General features: G+C 39.6%; 1 protein-coding gene across 1 annotated transcript in view; it reads left to right on the top strand.

Annotated features, from left to right (window-relative positions):
• Window positions 1–20643, top strand: part of SMYD3 (SET and MYND domain containing 3) — a 681855-nt gene that overhangs the window by 159244 nt on the left and 501968 nt on the right. The window contains 1 exon segment of the mRNA NM_001294289.1: window positions 1359–1422. Within this exon segment, the coding sequence (NP_001281218.1) occupies window positions 1372–1422 (51 nt within the window). The 5' untranslated portion in view covers window positions 1359–1371.

Consider the following 20643-nt stretch of genomic DNA (forward strand, 5'->3'; position numbering starts at 1 on the left):
AAAGTAGTAATTGGATTTAGTGGAATTTTAAAATCATTTTCCAGAGGAGGATATTCATAATTAAACTATATGATAGGTTAAGACGTATACAATTTTTTTTATATTTGAAGAGTATAGGATACTTCCATTCCAAGTAGTTACGGGGACTGAATTCTCTATTTCAAATGGAGAGATTAAAATCTCTGTGAAGTAAAACTTCTGGTTTCAGTGGGAATCTCTGATTTTAACTGATTTTTTTTTTATTAAAAAGGACATTAGTGGTGGTGATGGTTGCACATCAAATGAATATACTTAATGCCATTTGCTAAAAAACAAAATTCAACTGAGTAAACTTTAAAGATCTTATTGGCTTTATTCAGTAGTTCATGAATTGGGTGGGATCCAATGTAGCAGACAGAAAGTAGCCCTGAGATGCTGTACAAAATGAAAGACTTCTGTGGGCAGAAGAGAGCAGTTATAGTAGGTGAAAAAATGAGTTGGTTACTGCAAGATCGCTTTCATCAGGGGAGAGCAGTGGTCTATCAAGCAGATTACCTAACTAGTAATCTCTGATAGACTGGTTTAAGAATCCACTTTTGGGGGAGTCAAAACTATAGTTAAGTCTCAAACATGATATAGTGCTAAGCATAAGTGACTCCATTTTGTGCCTCAAATTATCTTTTTTTTTTTTTTTAATGTTTGTTTATTTGAGAGAAAGAGAGAGAGAGAGAGAGAGAGAGCAGGTGTGGGAGGGACAGAGAGAGAGGGGAGCAGAGGATATGAACTGGGCTGTCAGCCCAGGTGGGGCTTGATCTTGCGAACCTGGAGATCATGACCTGAGCCGAAGTCAGGCACTTAACTGACTGAGCCACCCAGGCGCCCCTTGAATTATCTTTTTAACACACTGAACTATACACGTAAAAATGTTTAATGTGTAAATTTTATATTATATACATTTCACCACTATTTTATTTTATTTATTTTTTTAATTTTTTTTAATGTTTATTTATTTTTGAGAGAGAGAGAGAGACAGAGTGCAAGTGGGGGAGGGGCAGAGAGAGAGGGAGACACAGAATCTGAAACAGGCTCCAGGCTCTGAGCTGTCAGCACAGAGCCCGACGCGGGGCTCGAACCCACGAACCGTGAGATCATGACCTGAGCCGAAGTCGGACACTTAACCGACTGACCCACCCAGGCGCCCCTCACCACTATTTTAAAAAAGAGTTATTACTATGTCCGTATCTCACATTGAGGATGAAAGATGATGTCCATCAGTGTGAAAATCTCAGTCTTAAGGGACCATACAAATGGGGTGAGCAGAACCTATCGGTGTCACTCATTTCCTAATGGGAATTTTTTTTTTTTTTTTTTTTAAACAGGAAGGAAAAACTGATGCGATGCTCTCAATGCCGAGTTGCCAAATACTGCAGTGCCAAGTGCCAGGTAAGAATGCTCCGCTGTATGTAAATCATACCTTAAATTCTCTGCCCTTTTTTTTTTTTTTTTTAAATAATTTTTACAAAAAATCTTCATTTATTTTTGAGAGAGAGAGAGGGGTGGGGGAGGAACACAGAGAGAGACACAGATCTGAAGCAGGCTCCAGAGTCTGAGCTGTCAGCACAGAGCCTGACCTGGGGCTGGAACTCATGAACCGGGAGTTCATGACCTGAGCTGAAGTCGGATGCTCAACAGACTGAGCCACCCAGGCGCCCCTTTAGTTCTCTGCTCTTAAAATTGTGCTCTGTGATGCCTGTTGGCCTGTTTCTGTTTCTTTACAATCTTTGATTTATTTTAACTTATTTCCCTTCAATTTAAAAATTAATAGTTGTGTATGGTAAAAAATCATATATATATATATGATACCTCTCTATATACACTAAATACATAGTACACATACATCACACACAAAATATTCACTCCTATCTCCTTGTCCTCCTGATCTCAATCCCAGTGCCCAGAGATAATCACTGTTAAGTTTCTTGTGTGCTTCGCTGCATTTTCTCACGCAAGCACATTCATATATTTATATTCTTTGTTAAAAAAAACCAGATATGGGTGACTCTTGTATACCTTCATTCTCCTTTTTGTTTTATCATCTGTCTAGAGGAACTTTTGGTACCATCCCATTGATTCCCTTATATGAATGCACCATGGTCATAATTTCCTCAGTAAGGAATGCTTACATTATTTTCGATATTTGGTGTTGCCAGTAATGGACCAGGCATCTTTTTTGTGCACATTTCTGCTCACTTCCACAAATTAGTTGTAGGATAAGTTCTTCCCAGTTGTATTGATTAGTAAAAGGATATATGATTTTGGATTTTTATTTTTATTTTTTTTTTTTAACGTTTATTTATTTTTGAGACAGAGAGAGACAGAGCATGAACAGGGGAGGAGCAGAGAGAGAGGGAGACACAGAATCTGAAACAGGCTCCAGGCTCTGAGCTGTCAGCACAGAGCCCGACGCGGGGCTCGAACTCACGGACCGTGAGATCGTGACCTGAGCCGAAGTCGGACGCTTAACTGACCGAGCCACCCAGGCGCCCCAGATTTTGGATTTTTAAAGATAGTGCCAAATTGCCTTCCTAGAGTTTAATTTACAGCAACTGACAGTCTATGAGAATACCGCCGTTCATGGCTTTGAAATTCTTTACAGGATGTATAATTAACATTCAACATAACCTTTTCTTCTAACCTTATGATTAATCATTTTATAAGAAATGTAATTATGCTGTAATGAATTGCATCATAATAAAAAGTCTAATAGGAGGTTTTGTGTCTGAGTCCCTTGCTCTCAACCAGAACGTCTCACACACACGTGAGTGGACACACACACACACACACACACACACGCACCCAGAGTTCCTCTTTTCCTTTTTAAGCCATGCTTAAAGCCATGCTTATCTCAGGAATTTTTGTTCTATCATTCTGATTAGATATAGTTTTCTGTTTCCTATCGTATTCACATTTTTTCCTGGCTTTTGTTGCGTTCTATTGTCAAGGAACACAAAACAAAAAATACAAAAATAGAAGGTTAGAAGTAAAACTTCCTTAATAAAAATAGGGAATGTAAAAACCAGTTGGATTATTTTCACTTCATTTGTAAAGCAAAAATTCTGTCACAGTTAGAAAGCTACCAGATTTATGTAAGATCGTTAGCAATAATAATAACAAAAACCAAAAAAATGAAACAGGGCTGTGCTTTTTTTCTGCAAGATAAATTTTAGATAGACTGTGTTGTAGTGATGTTATCTAGCTTATTCATGTGAAACTGAGCTACGTTTCAGGAAACTTTAAGTTAAGAAGGCTATACTCTATATAGAACTGATGGACTACATGTTACTTGACACAAACCTTCTGATGAACTTCCTTTCTGATCTCAATGACCTAAACATTTACTTTTATTTCCCCTGTTTTTATGAATGTTTTTTTTTTTTTCTCTCCAATGCTACTTCCTCCTTTTGTAGTACACTCAAAAAAATCCATTATCTGATTAGAATGAGTAGAGGGAGTTTGGTGGGTGGGTGTGTCATTTTGATTCATTATAGTGCATGTACTTTTACCACATATATTAGCTGTTTACTGTAGCATCAATAATAACGTCATCGTCAGATATACTGTCGAAAGTAATGGGAAAAGAGCTAGTGAGGTGAAAGATATCATATATAAGCCAGCTAGTGCATGTGCTTGTATGTGTGTGGGGGATGGGGTGTGTGCAGAGGTGGGTGGGAGTCAAAGATTGGCTGGAACATATGCATTTAAACTGCTCTGTTTAGCTCACCCTTCAGGTACAGAATTAAATGTTGTAATTATTGTGGATTCCTACAAAGCAGCACAAAATTAAACTGACAAACTGAACTAGGAACAGTAATGAACAGGAGGCAGACGCCCTCGGAATGGAAATTGATATGGAGGACGTGAATTTGTAGCATAAAATCTATAATGTATTTACCCTGGAGGGACATAACTTTGCTTCATTAGCTTAGCATTTGATGTGTGGGGCCATGGCGCCCACGAGTTGTCTGAGAGAAGGTATTGAGGCATTCTAAGGTCTCATGTCCCTGGTGCCCATGAGGATGCTTTCAGTGTCATTGATTTTCACATTTCATCTTTCAACCGAAAAGTGAGGTAACAAGAGTGGATGTTTCCTCCAGCTTCCTTCCCCGTTCCTACTTCCATCTTCCAGAGGTAATCTCTGTATGTTTGTTTTGTGAGTGGAGGATACACACTAAGCTGTCAGTCTGCACTTTGTCTATAGTGTACACGTATGCATTGACTGCTGTGTTCAGGACTGTTTCTGATCCTGGCCAGAGTATCTTGTCATCAGGGGCCTTGTATTCCTCTGTGTCTGCCGTATTATGATGTGCCATATGATGCAATAGAGGGCTTATCTGTGGGAACCAGTCTTATTTCTATACTGTCATAACCAGAACGTCACAGAGGATTTTGAGGTCAAAGAGGACGAGCGGGCTAAGTTTTCTTTTAAAAAAGCATGCTCAAAATTTGTAATATTGTTAAAAAGTACACCAATTTCAAGTAAATTCACCAATTATTATTTTACCTCTGCCGGATTTAATTTGATTCATAGATGTACATTTCTAATTGAAATAATTGCTGAATAAAATAAGCAGGGATACTGTATCAGACTGCAGTTTATATACTTTTAAAAGTACTATATTAGCAGAGAGAGGCTCTATTTTATGTTAATAATTATAGACCTGTTTAACAATGTTAATCTTATTTGTGGGTTTACATTTTATGCTTAGTTACAGCATGATTTGATTCATTTTTGATGAATCTCACGTTAGTCAACATTTAACAGCGTGATTTAAAAATTTTTTTTGAATGTTTTACTTATTTTTGAGAGAGAGGGAGAGAGACAGAGTATGAGCAGGGGAGGGGCGGAGAGAGAGGGAGACACAGAATCCATGAAGCAGGCTCCAGGCTCTGAGCCGTCAGCACAGAGACCGACATAAGGCTCGAACCCATGAACCATGAGATCATGACCTGCGCCGAAGTCAGATGCTTAGCTGACTGAGCCACCCAGGCACCCCTTAACAGGGTGATTTAATAAGTTGGAGTCTAGAATATTACACTCACTACTGGTAATAATGAAGAAAGCCAAGCCCTTAGTTTATTTCACAAATAGTTCTGTGCCAGGCTTCAGACTGATAGGACATGGACTGAGTGTTCTAGAGAAGTTGGCTTCATATCTAATTGTAAATAAAAAGAGAAAACTCTATAAGGTTGAAATTATTTGTTCTTATTTAAGTTTTTGACTTCTACAAATGTCTGGGGACCTAAGCTGGTCTTTGCTCACTTTTCGTTGACTTGCTGGGTGATCCCATCCCCTTCCGCAATGTCAGTCGGGGTACGTCTACTTTGATGGTGCACCCATATCTCAAATGCCCTATAGCTGGACCTGAGTGCACTTTCTTCGCTCAAACCTGCTTTTCTAGCCTCAGTGAGTTATTTCACCAAGCACCCAGCAGGCTGAGCGTTCAGGGTGTCACTGTCTTTGGCTCATATCCTTTCTTGGCCCCATGCCCAGTTAATCACCCTGTCCTGCTGATTTTACCACCTGAAGATCTAACTTGGCTCGCTTCTCTCTAGCTTCTCTACTACCACTTGTGTGCATGTCACTGTCAGCTCCCTCCTAAGTTGATTGCAGCCTCTGTGCTCCTGCCAGCTCTTTTTCTGTTTTCCACCCCGGAGCCAGAGTGACTGTTTTATTTCAGAGCGTAAGCATGATCTGTCACCCACCAGCAGAAAGCCCTGGCTGCTCCTCAGGATGAAATTCAACTTTGTGGACTTGGCTACGCTTTTACTTCTGGGCCTTTGGCTCTATGAGTCCTTGGGCTTGGACCCAGACCTGCCCCTTATCTGCTGAACTCCTAGTACTTATCCTTTATGACCCAGGTTAAATGTCACTCCCTTCTTTCCTAAACTCCCGAGACCAGTTTGTGTCTCTCCTTTTTCACACAGAAATTATCTTAATTATTGGTTTAATTGCCTGTTTCTGCAGTTAGAAGGCCAGGTTCACTGTGGGGTGGGGGTGCTCCCTGCATTGTACTCTGCTGTACACGGAGTGTAAGTGGTCGAGCGAATGAATGAATACATTCATGAGTGATACTTGTTGGTTCAAATTAGATTTTAAAACGTTACGTTATCTTTAATCTGTCCATAGTAATATCTCTTTACTTTCTTAGTTGTGATACAGTTGACGTATAACATTGTGTTAGTTGTAGGTGTACAATGTAATGAGGTGATCTATGTGTCTATTGTGAAGTGAACATCACAGTAAGTTTAGTTCACACCTATCGTCATACATAATTATAATCTTTTTTATTGTGATGAAAACTTTTAAGATTTACCATCTTATCAAGTTTTAAATATACAATGCAGTAATTATTAGCTATAGTCATCACCCTGTATACTACATGTTTGTACATTTTGACCACTTGCACTCATTTCCGTTACCCTGTACTCCCTGCCTCTGGCAACCACCTATCTGTTCTCTGTATCTGAGTTTGGTTCTTTTTAGATTCTACATATAAGTGAGATGGGGAAATACTTCTTGAGCCATCTATGTAGGCATTATTGATTCACCTCCTGCTCTGGTAGGTGAGGGAATTTAGCTCACCTACATCAGCACCTACTTCCTCTCCCTCTTCTTACATAATTGTCTGAGAACCTTCCATTCATCCAAAGTTTATCCAGTAGATACTTATTGAGTAGCTACTAGCTAGTCATTCTGGGTGTTGGGGTGGTGGGCAATTAGCAGTGACAAGTAAACATGATCCTGGCTTTCATAAAGTTCATGTTATAGAGCGAGGAGACGAGAATACCAAATACCCACAATTAGATGAGTGAATATGATTTGGGTGAGTCCGAGCTCCCCTTTGAATAGGTAATTACAGAAGGACTTCCTGTAGAGGTGACATTTGACCTGGAGTCTAATTGACAACAAAAGTAGCCAGCCATGGAAAGATCTAGAACAGATTTTTTTTACATAAAAGGAACAGCAGATGTAAAGGAACTGAAGGAGGAACAAACTTCTCATGTTAGAGGAATAAAAAGGAGTTGGATAATGGTGGATAGACTTTGCGTCTGTCCAAACCCATAGAATGTACAACATCAAGTGTGACCTTGATGTTCACTATGGACTTTGAGTGATAATGATGTGTCACTGTAGGTTCATCAGTTGTAACAAATGCGCCATCTGGTGAGGATGTTGATAATATGTGTGGTGGTAGGAAGTGAATGGGCAGCCTCTGTACTGTCCTCTCAGTTTTGCTGTGAGCCTGAAACTGCTCTAAAAAAATTAAATCTTAAAAAAATACAGAAAAGAAAAGCAGCTGGATGTGCGGCTAGTGAGTTAAGATTTGAAGGACTTGATTATGGTTTTACCTATTGATTTCCTTAGCAAATACTAGTGTCAATACCAGAGTCAGTCCATCTTCCTTCCTTCCTTCCTTCCTTCCTTCCTTCCTTCCTTCCTTCCTTCCTTCCTTCCTTCTATCTTTGTTTATTTTGAGAGAGAGAGAGAGAGAGAGAGAGAGAGAGCGAGCGCATGTGAGTGTGAATGGGGGAGGGGCAGAGAGAGAGGGAGAGAGATAATCCCAAGCAGGCTCTTGTCAGCTCAGAGCCTGACACAGGGCTTGATTTCAGGAACCAAGAGATCATGACCTGAGCCAAAATCAAGAGTCAGATGCTTAACTGACTGAGCCTCTGGGGACCCCAACATCAGGACTTTCCTTCCTTCCTTCCTTCCTTCCTTCCTTCCTTCCTTCCTTCCTTCCTTCCTTCTCTCCTCTTTTCTCTTTTCTTTTCTTTTCTTTTCTTTTCTTTTCTTTTCTTTTCTTTTCTTCCTATCTATCTTTGTCTTTCTCTCTTTGATGTTTATTTATTTTGAGGGGGGAGAGAGAGAGAGCGAGTAAGCGCAGGTATGAGTGGGGGAGAGGCAGAGAGAGGAAGAGAGAGATTCCCAGGCAGGTTCTGTGCTATCAGCACAGAGCCCGATGTGCTCTGTCCCACGAACTGTGAGATTATGACCTGAGCCGAAATCAAGAGTTAGATACTTAACTGACTGAGCCACCCAGGCCTCGACACCAGGACTTTTCTAGGCTCTGGTACAATAGTATTAAAAAAGACACGGAAAGCCCTTGCCCAGTGAAGCTTACATTTTCCAGGTGAGACGTATAATAAGTTAATAAAGCAATATATAATATTATCTTTATATTATAAAATAAAGAAGGTAAGAGAAAATGATAGTGATTGGGAGACTGTTTTGTGTGTGTGTATGTGTGTACACATACATATATACATATAGTGTAAACATATCTATACATCAAATAGATTTTGAGAGAGAGAGAGAGATATACCTATACAGTTTATAAGGAGATCTGTCTATTTGTCTGCCTGCCGATCTATAATCTGTCTATCCATCTGTCGATCTAAAACCTGTCAGGAGTGGCATTTGAGTCAAGTCCTGAAAGAAGTAATCAGGACATGCCAAGATTAGGAGAGAGTTTCAGGCTGGATGCACATCAAATGTAAAAGCAGGAGTGAATATGCTGTGTTCAGGGAAGGACAAGAAGACCAGAGGTTGGACCAGAGGAGGTGACACAGAGAGTTGTAGGAGATAAGACTGGAGAGATGAGAGGTTCCAGGTTATGATAAGTCCTTTATATGCTATGGTTAAAAAATACACATTTTGTTCTGTATGTGATGGGCTGCTACTGTAGGGTTCTAAGGGGGGGAAGGAGGATCAATATTATGGTGTGACTAAGATTTTAAAGGAAACTTTCTGACTGCTGTGGGGATAGGTTATAGGGTAAAGGTAGGGAATGGAAAAACTGTCAGTAGGTTATTACAGTAGTCTGGTCACCGTATGATGGTGGCTAGGACTGTAGTAATGGCAGCAAAGAGGATCAGTCAGATTTGGGGTATCTTTTGAAGGAAGCACTGACTGAATTTGCTCATGCATGCATGCAGTCATTCATTCATTCATTCATTCAAATTGAGAACTCAGTATATGCAAGGCACTGATCTAGTCAAAAGCTTGGATGGTTTCAGGTAGAGTGGTACCAGTGAGGTGGTAATGATTGGATTTGAGACATATTTTGAAGGTGTAGGTGAAAGTTTGCCAATAGGTTCGATGTCAGAAGTGAGGCAGAAAGAATAGTAACAGGTGACTTCTAAGTTTCCAGCCTGAGCAACTTCGGATGAATGGTGGTGCTGTTTTGTGACTTACGGAAATCTGAGGGAAGAGCTGGTTCAGAGAGAAGTCTAGCCTACAGGTTTTGAGTTTGTGCCTGTTGAACACACGTGGAGATGTTGAATAGGCAGCTGGTATGCTTGTGTGGCGCTCAGAGGAGGGGCTGAAAAAAATAGAACGGGAATGAATATAGGATAGAGAGGGAGAGAAGAATCAAGAAAGACTCCTTGGTTTTTGGCTTTAGTAACTGGTGAGATGATGACCCCATTTATGACATGGGGAAGACTGTATAAGAGACTCAGGTGGGGAAAATCTGCTTCGGCCATGTTGGTTTGGGATTAACTGTTATAATCTGTTAGGCTCAATTTCCCCTTCTTGCATTTATAACTTTAAACAATATGGGCAAGCCTTTATTTATGTTTAATCAAGTATAGTAGTGTCCCCTTATCTGTGGTTTCCCTTTCTATATTTCAGCCGCAGCTCAGAAATACTAAATGGAAACTTCCAGAGGTAAACAGGTCATCAGTTTTAAACTGCATACTGTTCTGAGTGGTGTGGTGAAATCTCACGCTGTCCCAGCTGTTTTACTCCGTCCCACGTGGGACGTGAATCATCTCTTTGTCCAGCGGGTTCACATTGTCTACACTACCTGCCTGTTGGTCACATATAGAGGGTTTGGTGCCATCCACAGTTTCAGGCATCCACTGGAGTCTTGTAATGATCCCCCCTGGGTAAGGGGGATTTACTGTATAGATAGTATCTCTCGATTCCCTACTTTCAGAGGTTAAGATATTAGTATTCCCACTCATCCCTCTGTCTCTTATCATTCTGTGTCCAATAACTTGCCACCTATACCTTCACTTTTGTCAAGACTAATATTTATATTCTGTTCTGGGACACAAAGTTAAGTCCTATCTATTAATTGATTCTAAAAGTTCAAAATCCATAAGCACTTATAATAAGTGATTTTGAAAATACCACTGTATAGATTCATATTCAATGAAGTTTCATTCAAAGACCCACAGATTGATAATCTGACTGAAATTATATGGAAATGCAGAACACTTAAACTGAGTCCTTTATGTAAAAGGAGAGCAAAGTTGGAGGATTTAGACCACCTGACTTGGAGACGTAATCTAAAGCCACAGTTATGAAGAGAATATAGTACTAGCATTAGGATTGATGTATAGAGCAATGAATAGAGTCCAGAAATAGACGCCATTCTGTTTTCTTTCATCTGATAGTCAGGTGCAGTCACAAGATGGAAAGCAGAAGCTCAGGAAAACGAAGTTTCTTATACTCCTAGGCCCTAGAACAGGAGGCATGGATTGCCATACAGGGCCACATGTAGAACCCTCACAGTAGTCAGAGGGAAGGTGGGAGCAGGGGGAAGCTGAGGCTGGAGCCTTTATTAGGCTTTCTGTGGGAAAGGCAAAGCAGAGCAGGCCAAACCAGTTAGGACTGCCTAGTTTGTGTAATTCCTGAGGGTTTTGGATTATAAGCATGGTCTCTAGTTGCCTGGTACTTGGGTCTAGTTACTCTAGGACTTTAGCAGAGAGCCAAGGTAGGGCTCTGGATTGGTTAGTTTGCATGTTATAGGCACACCCCCTGCTGAGCTCTTTGCTTTTCTAGGAATTGGCTAAGGAGTTGTGTCCATAACTTATTTAAAATGTTCACCACTTGGGGCTCCTGGGTGGCTCAGTTGGTTAAGTGTCCGATTTCGGCTCAGGTCACGATGTCGCGGTTGATTGGTTCGAGCCCCACGTTGTGCTCTGTGCTGACAGCTCGGAGCCTGGAGCCTAGAGCCTATTTCAGATTCTGTCTCCCTCTGTCTGTGTCCCCTGCTCGTGCTCTGTCTCTCAAAAGTAAAGAAATGTTAAAAAAAAAAAAAAGTTTCTGACTCTTGACTTTGGCTCAGGTCATGATCTCGTGGTTTGTAAGCTTGAGCCCATGTGGGGCTCCGTGGTGAGCGTGGAACCTGCTTGGGATTCTTTCTCTCCCTCTCTTGCTGTGCCTCTCTCCCACCCATGTGCACTCTCTCTTTCTCTCAAATAAATAAATAAACAAACAGTAAAAAAACAGAAAATGCAACTTAGTAAGGTAGCACAGTAAAATGGGTTTGATTTGAATGGGTTTGAACTTCAGTAAGATATACAGCAAAGAATACTCAACATCATTAGTCATCAGAAAAATGAAAGTTAAAACCCCATTGGGATACCTTTACATACCCATTAGACTAAAATGCAGAATGCTGACTACACCGAGTGCAGACCGGGTTGTGGATACCTCATAGTCCGCTGGTGGGAGTGTAAATATAGAACTGCTTTGGGAAAGTTTGGTAGTTTCTAAAAATGTTAAGTGTACACTCACCACATAAACGTGCAGCTCTGCTCCTAGGTGGAACATGCACACACATGCACACACACACACACATGCGTGCACACACACACACACACACACGCGCACACACACACACTGCATATACACACAACTAGCCGTAAGAAAGAACCAACTACTGCTACCTGAGGCAACATGAGTGAATCTCAGAAACGTTACATGGAGGGAATAAAGCCAGACCGAAGGACGTAGTGCTGTTCTGGAGTTGGCACAGCTCGTGTATAATGATGGCGACCAGATCACCGCTTACTCGGGTTGGAGGGCTCGGATGGAAAGGGAGACAAAGGAACTTTGGGGGGTAATGACAGTCTCTGTCTTAACTTTGGTGTTGTTACAAGGATGTGTGTATATGTCAGAACTCATCAAGCTACACTCTTGAAATTGGTACATTTTATTGTAAATTAGTGCTCCATAAATTGTTTTAAAACTACCACTTACCGCAGAGCCTTGAAGTGTGCCGAGGTATCATCTCCTCCTCTGTAATAAGGGCTCACAGCCTTTACGCCACTTGAAGAATGAGGTGGCTGCGGAGGCGGCCGTCGTAGGAGGGTGAGTGTGGGGCGGGAAGACCCAGTAGAAGTTCTGATCTCTGCATCAGAAACAGGAGCGTCAGATGCAGCTAGATTCTCGACTCTGACCCTCCTGTGCTTCCTCACAGTCATTCCAATAGCAAGGAGGTATTTTGACACTGTTTGGTATAAGACTTTTGGGTAAGTCTCTCTTTTTCGGCTACTTTCAATCCCCTTCTGTGCCTGACATTTACTCTTGCTGCCGGGTCCCAGCTGGAGTTCTCCCTGGCAGGTGGCTGCCTTCTCTGAAAAGACTCGGAAGGTAACTGCCCTTTGAGGCGGCCTCCGCTGCCCTGTTTCTGCAGCCTGTCTTACCCCCGGTTTCTGACTTGTAGAAAGGACGTTAAACTCCTCATTCGTTGATGGCTCTTCTAATCCACTTTGGGAGTTAAAAACCTGATGCTTACTTGGGCTGGGGAGACAAAATATATGTGCTCCATTGCCGTGTTCAGCTAGAACACAGTGCTGACGTTCGGATTAGCGTGGAAGTTCCTTGCACAGAAGATTGGAAGTGTGTAGAGGTGAGTGAATTATTTTGCCTTTCTAGATAAAATATGTCACGTAGGCCATTCCATCCTGATCTGACCTCTCACTAAATCAGAGGTTGGCAGACTTTTTATTTTGTAGTGGTCCAGGTGATAAATATTTTAGGCTTTGTGGGCCGTAGATTTCTTGTCATAACTATTCAACTCTGCCGTCATAGTGTGAAATGAGGGAGTATAAACTGTGAATGTGGCTGTGTTTCAGTAAAACTTTACAAAAGCAGGTGGCAGAATGGATTTGACCTGAATTCTGCACTAGATGATGGCTGACTGACTTTGGGGCACTAATATTATTAACTGTTCCTCAGTTAATCAGGAAACTGTAATTTCCATTTTCCCAAGAAATAATACTTGTTGTTTCTTTTGTCAGCTTGATGCCCTACGACCATTCTCCTACCCTACTCCATCTTTATATTTGGCCCTATCTAATTTGATTAAGCCTAGTGGGAAGGTCTAGATTTGATATAGCACTCAGTAAGCTTTTAAGGTGATAAGTCTAACGTCTATCACTAGGTCTCTCTTGTGCTGTAAGGAGATTTTATGCAAGATTTTAATCAATACCTGTCAGTCAGCTGTAGCTTGTTAGACACCTGGCTTAGCTTTCTGGTTTTCCTTTTCCAGAATCCAGCTTTGATCTTCATGTATCTATCAACCTGCAGTTCAATACTAGACTACTTTTGAGGCATGAAGATAGAGATATTGTTTATTTGCTATTAAGTGGTCTGTAAGTGATTGGAAAACTGTTGGGTCTCTTTTCCTTCCTGCAAGTTGCAGGGCAACTCAAGTATTCTCTAAGTTTTGCTTATAGGAAATCTCTGTAAATATTGATTTTGAGTGGAATGAATCATGAAAATGTGGTAAAAAAATTGTAACAATCTTCCACGCCAGAAGGTGTTCAATTATTAATGACAAACACGTTTGTTGAATAAATGGCTGAAAAGAATTCTCTTTTTGTACATTTTAAGCCAATTTCTTCATCCTTTAATGATCTAAAATTTGAGGAAAATACTCTCTAAATGATCTAAAATTTGAGGAAAATTTTCAGCTCTATGTAAGCCTTATGTGGACAGGCTTCAGACCTATTTTGACATAATTCATAATTCAGATTATATGTTCCTGTGATTTTACAGAATCATAGATTTTTATAATTGAGAGGCTGCCTTAGACATTATTGAATCCAGTCCTCTTACAAAATGAATGTCTGGGGAGCCCCGGTCATGAATTAGATGTGTTTTACTGAAACCAGTCTCGATATGCATTGTAATACTCTATCCCACACAATAATAAACTGCCCTAAGATGAGTATTTACTGTAATCAAAACCCAGTGTTTAACAGTATTTTTTTTAAGTTTATTTTTTATTTATTTTTGAGAGAAAGCTGGTGAGTGTGAGTGGGGGAAGGGAGAGGGGCAGAGAGAGAGGGAGAGAGAAGATCCCAAGCAAGCTCTGTGCCATTAGCACGGATGTGGGGCTTGAACCCATGAACCATGAGATCATGACCTGAACCAAAAACGGAAGTCAGACACTTAGCTGACGGAGCCACCCATTTGTCCCCAATGTTTAGTGGCATTTAAATGGGTTATTGAGCTGTAGTGATCATATCCAAGGAGGGGAGGGGAATGTCATAGTAGTGCAAGGCTATTTTGTGTAAGAAAGTTGAAATAAACTGATTTTCTCTTTCCGTTTTAACATCTCATCAATTCTCTTCTTTAGTAATCAGGACCATGTGAGACTGGCCAGAGAAAGAGTTGTTAGGATTTACTGTCCTTTCTTCCTTTTAGATGGCATTAATTTCAAATGATCAATGATAAGTATATAGTAACTTATATCTTCTCTAAATGGTACTGGCTTTAGAAGAAATCATCAGATGTCTGTCATCTGGTAAATGCAAGATGTACCTAATTGGTAGTACACTTACTTTAAAAAAATGGATGTGAATGAAGATAAACTGATAAAACAGTTTACTGAGTAAGTCTTTGCATTACAAATGGTTTCATTGAAGCGTATTTTTTTTTTTAGCATTTAAAAATTAATACATTTAAGCTATTCTTTGAGTTACAAGCAGATTTTCAAAAATATTTAAAAGAGTTTATTGAACAGTAATTTTGCTCTCTCTTTCATATAAAAATGCTTCTCCCTGAATCACAGTTACCAGACATAAGAAAGATAATGATGTCCGCTATTGTTTGTAAATATAGTAACATGATATTTGTAGAAAATTCAAACAATATTGGGACAGCATAAGGAAAAAGGCAAAAATAGCTTTTTCTTTTAGGAAAAGCTGAAAAATTATTATGATTCAGTTTAAAAAAAAATGTTCATTTATTTTGAGAGAGAGACAAAGAGAGAGTGTGTGTGCATGAGCAGGGGAGGGGGCAGATAGAGTCCCGAGCAGGCACCATGCTTTCAGCTCTGTCAGCGCAGAGCCTGATGCTGGTCGATACCCTTAACTGTGAGATCATGACCTGAGCCGAAATCAAGAGTCTGACGCTTAAACGACTGAGCCACCCAGGCGCCCCACCAGTTTTTCAGTTTTTTAAATAAATGTATGATGAGCATTCTTACACTTATTTCTGTACACCAATTAGATTTGTTAGGATTAAGTGTATTGTAAATATTATTCGTATACCAACAATATGCACATTAAGATTTTTGGTGTTCATTACCATACACCTATGAGAAAGATTAGAGAACCTTACAGTTCTACTGATAAGGCTGGAGTGATCTAGACCGTAGACCCTAGACTCTTCCAAATGCTGTTAGTTTCATTCATAGTTGCTACACTAATGGACCACCTGTATTACCTTCTTTCTGTTAGCATGCCTTTGATCCCTGGTGTGGTTTGTCTTTTTTGTTTATTTTTTCTTTCCTTTTTAGGCATGAATTTCCTATTCATGTCCTAGGCCGGCTTGCCTTTCTTTCTTTCTTTCTTTCTTTCTTTCTTTCTTTCTTTCTTTCTTTCTTTCTTTCTTTCTTTCCTTCTTTCTCTCTCTCTCTCTCTCTCTCTCTCCCTTCCTTCCTTCCTTCCTTCCTTCCTTCCTTCCTTCCTTCCTTCTTCCTTCCTTCTTCCTTCCTTCCTTCCTTCCTTCCTTCCTTCCTTCCTTCCTTCCTTCCTTAATTGAAATATTCATCCTTTCTTTAGTTATTTTGTTAGGACCTCCTTTTATTTTAGAGACATTTAACACTGTCTTTCTTATACATTGTAGACTTTGTTTTCTTGGTTTGGCCTTTATCTTTCAACCTTGCTTGTGGTATTAGGTTTGTTCTTTCTGATGTACAAAAGTTACTTATTTTTAATGTAGTTTAATATGTACTTCTTTTCCTTTTTGGGTTTTATGTCCTGCTTAGAAACACTTTCCCTACGTCAGTATTATAAAATGTTCATTCTTATAGGACTGTATAATAGTTTAATAAGTATAGAAAAGTACTTTTTTGTTTCTTCTATTAGTATATACAGTAGCCTTTTTAATTTAGTCTAGATCGGTGGTTTTTTCAAACTTAGCTACATATGGAATCACCCTCAGTGAATAAAAAGAATTCAGACACCTGATCCTGTCTCGTTACTACTGTCAGAATCCCTGAGGTTGTCCCAGGCTGTGTGTTTAAATAAATATTTTTATGTCTGTGTGTGCTGTGTAGCATTGTTCTAGTTCTACAGTTTTGAGCTCTCATAGACCTAACTCTAGCTTTTTATAATAATACTTTTGGTCCTCTGTAGTATCTTGAAATGAAATTCTGTAGTAAATACAATCTACCTAGTTACATATTTTTAAAATTCAATATCAATGTAATTCCATAACTTGAATGTAAAGGAGAAGGAAAATGATGATAACTTACAATAAACTAATATATTTTATATTATATAATGCGTGCTCTCTCTCTGTATACACACACACATACACACATACACACATACACACATACACACATACACACATACACACATACATGCTCAGGCATGACTGGACTGGAAGACATAATTAAGAAGTCATATACTTGCGTCTGTACAGTCACCTTGGAAAGGGAAGTACAAAATTCAGGATCAGAAAGTGTGTGTTATTGCTAACTCCAAATACCACCGGTGGTGTTGCCTTCAGTGATATGCTTTTATAAAATATTAAATAGCTTTCACTAAAGTTCCTAAAATGCAATCTTTCCTTGATTTACCTAGAAAATTCAGTGCTATCAAGGCTGTGTAAAAACAAGCTCTTCGTTTTTTTATGTGAAACAAGGCTTAGTTCCAGGCTTGGATGATTACAAACAAGTTTTTTCCCCTCTGTAGAATGTTTTATTGGACTTTTAATCTTTTTTTTTGTACATTTATTTATTTTTGAGAAACAGAGTGAGACAAAGCATGAATGGGGGAAGGGCAGAGAGAGAAGGAGACACAATCTGAAGCAGGCTCCAGGCTCTGAGCAAGCGGTCAGCACGGAGCCTGATGCGGGGCTCGAACCCACGAACTGTGAGATCATGACCTGAGCCGAAGTCAGACACTCAACTGACAGAGCCACCCAGGCACCCCTGTTGGACTTTTAAAATTCATCTTGGTTTTGGAACGATTCTTCATCGTGTGGAATTACCCTGTACAGGGTGCCCGACGCCTCTGGTTCCTGGCCACTAAGTGCCCATGGTTTTCTCCCCAAGCATCCTAACAAATAAAATCACCTCCATAAATTTCCCAAACAACCCTCAACATTAGGGTTACCCCCATTTGGGGCTACTGGTTTGTTCGTTTGCTTGTTTATTTATTTATTTGAAAGAGAGGGAGAGAGAGAGGGAGGGAGGGAGGGAGGGAGGGAGGGAGAGAGAGAGAGAGAGAGAGAGAGAGAACGCATGTGCAGGGTAGGGGCGGGAGGGGGAGGAGGGAGAATCTTAAGCAGGCTCCTTGCTCAGTGTGGAGCCGAATGCAGAACTCGATCCTAGGAACCTGGGATCATGACCTGAGCTGAAATCAAGAGTTGGACTCTCAAATGACTGAGCCCCCCCAGGCACCCTGGGAGCTACTGGTTTAGTTTATGTTCTGTATCAATATAAATACTACCAAACATGAAAATGTAGAGATTCTGAAGTTGTTTTTTGAGTCATTCATTTACCAATACATGGAATTGAGTCATAGATGTCTTCATTTCCTTTTTTTTTCATCTCAGACTCTTTTTTTCCCATTGTCTTTGTGTCTTAATGCAATATTTAAATTTCCTTTGTCTTTCATGCTAATTTGTGCCTATTGTACATTATTGTTAGTTTTCAACTATGAGAACAGAAAACATTACAGCCAGTATTGTGAACAAAATCTTAATTACATCCTGCATTTCAGTAATGGAAAAAAGTAGGAAAAAGTAAATCAAGAAGGTTGTCTTTGAGAAAATTGGCAGATAGATTATGAGCTGTTGAGGTCTAGATCAAGGTTATAGTTTGTAGAGTGAAGATAATGCCTAATGTTTTTGTAAGATTGTAGAGTTTTGCTTCAAAGTCAAATGCAGTTCCTTACAAGATTGCTTTCTTAGCCTTTTCTGTGGTTTGCCTCTGATAGTGAGCCTCATAGTAAGATATGATGGTGAAGCTGAACAATAAATCCTAATAATTAACATTTTAGAAACATGGTTTTAATATCATGGTAAGATAGGAAGTAGACTGTAAAGTTGACACTGTGCTTTAGACCAGTTTTAAGTGGTATGATTGCTTTCTGTGTTTATTATATAGATTTGATTTGGCTTTTAGATGAAAAGAATGAATATCTTTTTGCTGAAGAAATGGGGAGATACATATGTTCTCTGGTGTTTTCACCTGCAGCAATTTAGGAATAGCCTTAAGAAACATACTGTTTAGTTTCTAATTACTGTTAAGAAATAAGAACTCAATATTAATTATGCTAAAGACCTAAAGTTGTTTTGAGAAGAATTCTCCAAAATTTGGATGTTTATTTCTAAATAATGTCGCCTAACAGATCAACTGGTTTGTTACCTAGGGGTACATTTTGTAGCTACTTCACTCTGGTTGAGCTGTCAGGAGACTGAGCTGCTCCAAACGTAAGGGGGTTATGGATGATCTCTTATACTAGCAAGTATTGATTAAAATATGTTCTTAAGATCTTTTGGTCCAAATGGTCTCAGCTTTATTTTGGTAGGTGCAGTCCTTTGTCATCTGGACACTTGCTCGGGTTTTGAACAGGGCCAGAGTGCTTTCTCAGAGACCCATTGGCACTTGTGGTTCATTCCTGCCCACATGGCCAATGAAGGCATCTGTCAGGCTTCTCAGCTTTTAATACTGAATGAAAAGTCTTCCACCAAAGTCACGGTTCTCCCTTCAATCAGAAGTAAAAAATATCAGCACTCTAGTTTCCTGTCAGTGTGAATGATTATGAATTCAAAGATCACATGAAGGAAAGTATGTAATAGCTAATATATCACTAATTTAGTTTATCTGAGCCCATATATACCAACCTACCTTCCCAAAGGATAGCAGTAACAATCGTGAGAAACTTGTGTTAGCTAATTTATACGTTTCTTTAATGCAGAGCTTTTTAGCAAACTGAACTTCTCACAAACTAAATTACTTCAGATCTCTAAGTGGGGTATACATTATGTAGCATTTTTCAAACTTATTGGACAATGGAAGTATGTGTTTTTTAAAAATATTTTATTTACTTTTGCAAGACAGAGACAGAACGTGAGCAAGGGAGGGACAGAGAGAGAAGGAGACACAGAATCTGAAGCAGGCTCCAGGCTCTGAGCTGTCAGCACAGAGTCTGACAGGGGGCTGGAACCCATGAACCATGAGATCATGACCTGAGCCACAGTCGGACACTTAATCAGCAGAGCCACCCAGGCGCCCCCGGAAACATGTTTTTTTTAAGTGATCTTACACATGTTGGTAAATTGCTAATTGCTAGTCTAAGACTAGCCCCTTAAACAAATAGAAACATTTTCTTTCCCTGAGTTATAGTTTAATAGTACGCCTTTTAGTGAGTAGGGACATTAGAAGTAGCTATATGAAGGCCATTAGAACTATAAACTGTTTTTGAAGACATTGTCCAGTACATTAATTAGCATTCTTGGGATAAATTCCTTCTGTGATTTGATAGTTGGTAAGGCTGTGTGTTTTTCTTTCCTGTCAGATGAGAGTTATATAAGCCATTATGCTTTTTTTTGCCTAGCCCAGATCAATTTAGTGCATGAACATGGGACTTACTTAGCTCTCCTGTTTGGCATACTAAGAATTTTTACTCCCCTTTTATGTTTACATAGCTTGGTAGTCAGATCCCAGCCTTACTTTATTAATCTTTAATAGAAGATAATATCTACCATTTGGATTTTTGTGAATATCACGTGAACTACCGTTTTTTAATTGCCCACCCATGTGTCTGACATACTGTAGGATGCTCAATAAATGCTAGAGGACTATTTTTTTTATAGATTTAACATTTTCTGTTTCTAATTTTATAAACTTATTTCATATACATCCTTACTTCGAAGCAACTCAGTCTTATTTAGAAATGAGTGAAGTATAAATACTAAAAAAAAAAGATTGCAAACATCACATTAAAAGCATTGCCATGGTGGATATAAAGAAATGAAGTGAGGCAACCATGGGTAGAGTTGGTAAAAGAGGTGAGACACCCCTTGTAAACAATGTCTTCAAGATTAGAATTATGAGGAAATAGCACACGGGCCACAGTTTCATACAGCAACTCAGCAGGGGCAGTGATTCTGAACAAAATGCTGGCTTCAACTTGAATCAAAGTCCGTTTTCAAAATAGCTGCTGCACTTTTGAAATTTTTGGTTGCACTGCATGTTTGTGCTGTGGATGGAAAAGGGAGTTCCTCCTGGAGGAATGTTAATAGGGCCAGAAGTTGGGAGGCACGTTTATAGTTTGTGAAGCAAGAATGCCTGTAGCATCAGGCATTTCAGTGATGGAACTTCAGCCCTGTTGGAATAG

This window comes from Panthera tigris, chromosome F3, assembly GCF_018350195.1.
Source record: "Panthera tigris isolate Pti1 chromosome F3, P.tigris_Pti1_mat1.1, whole genome shotgun sequence".
Lineage (NCBI taxonomy): Eukaryota > Metazoa > Chordata > Mammalia > Carnivora > Felidae > Panthera > Panthera tigris.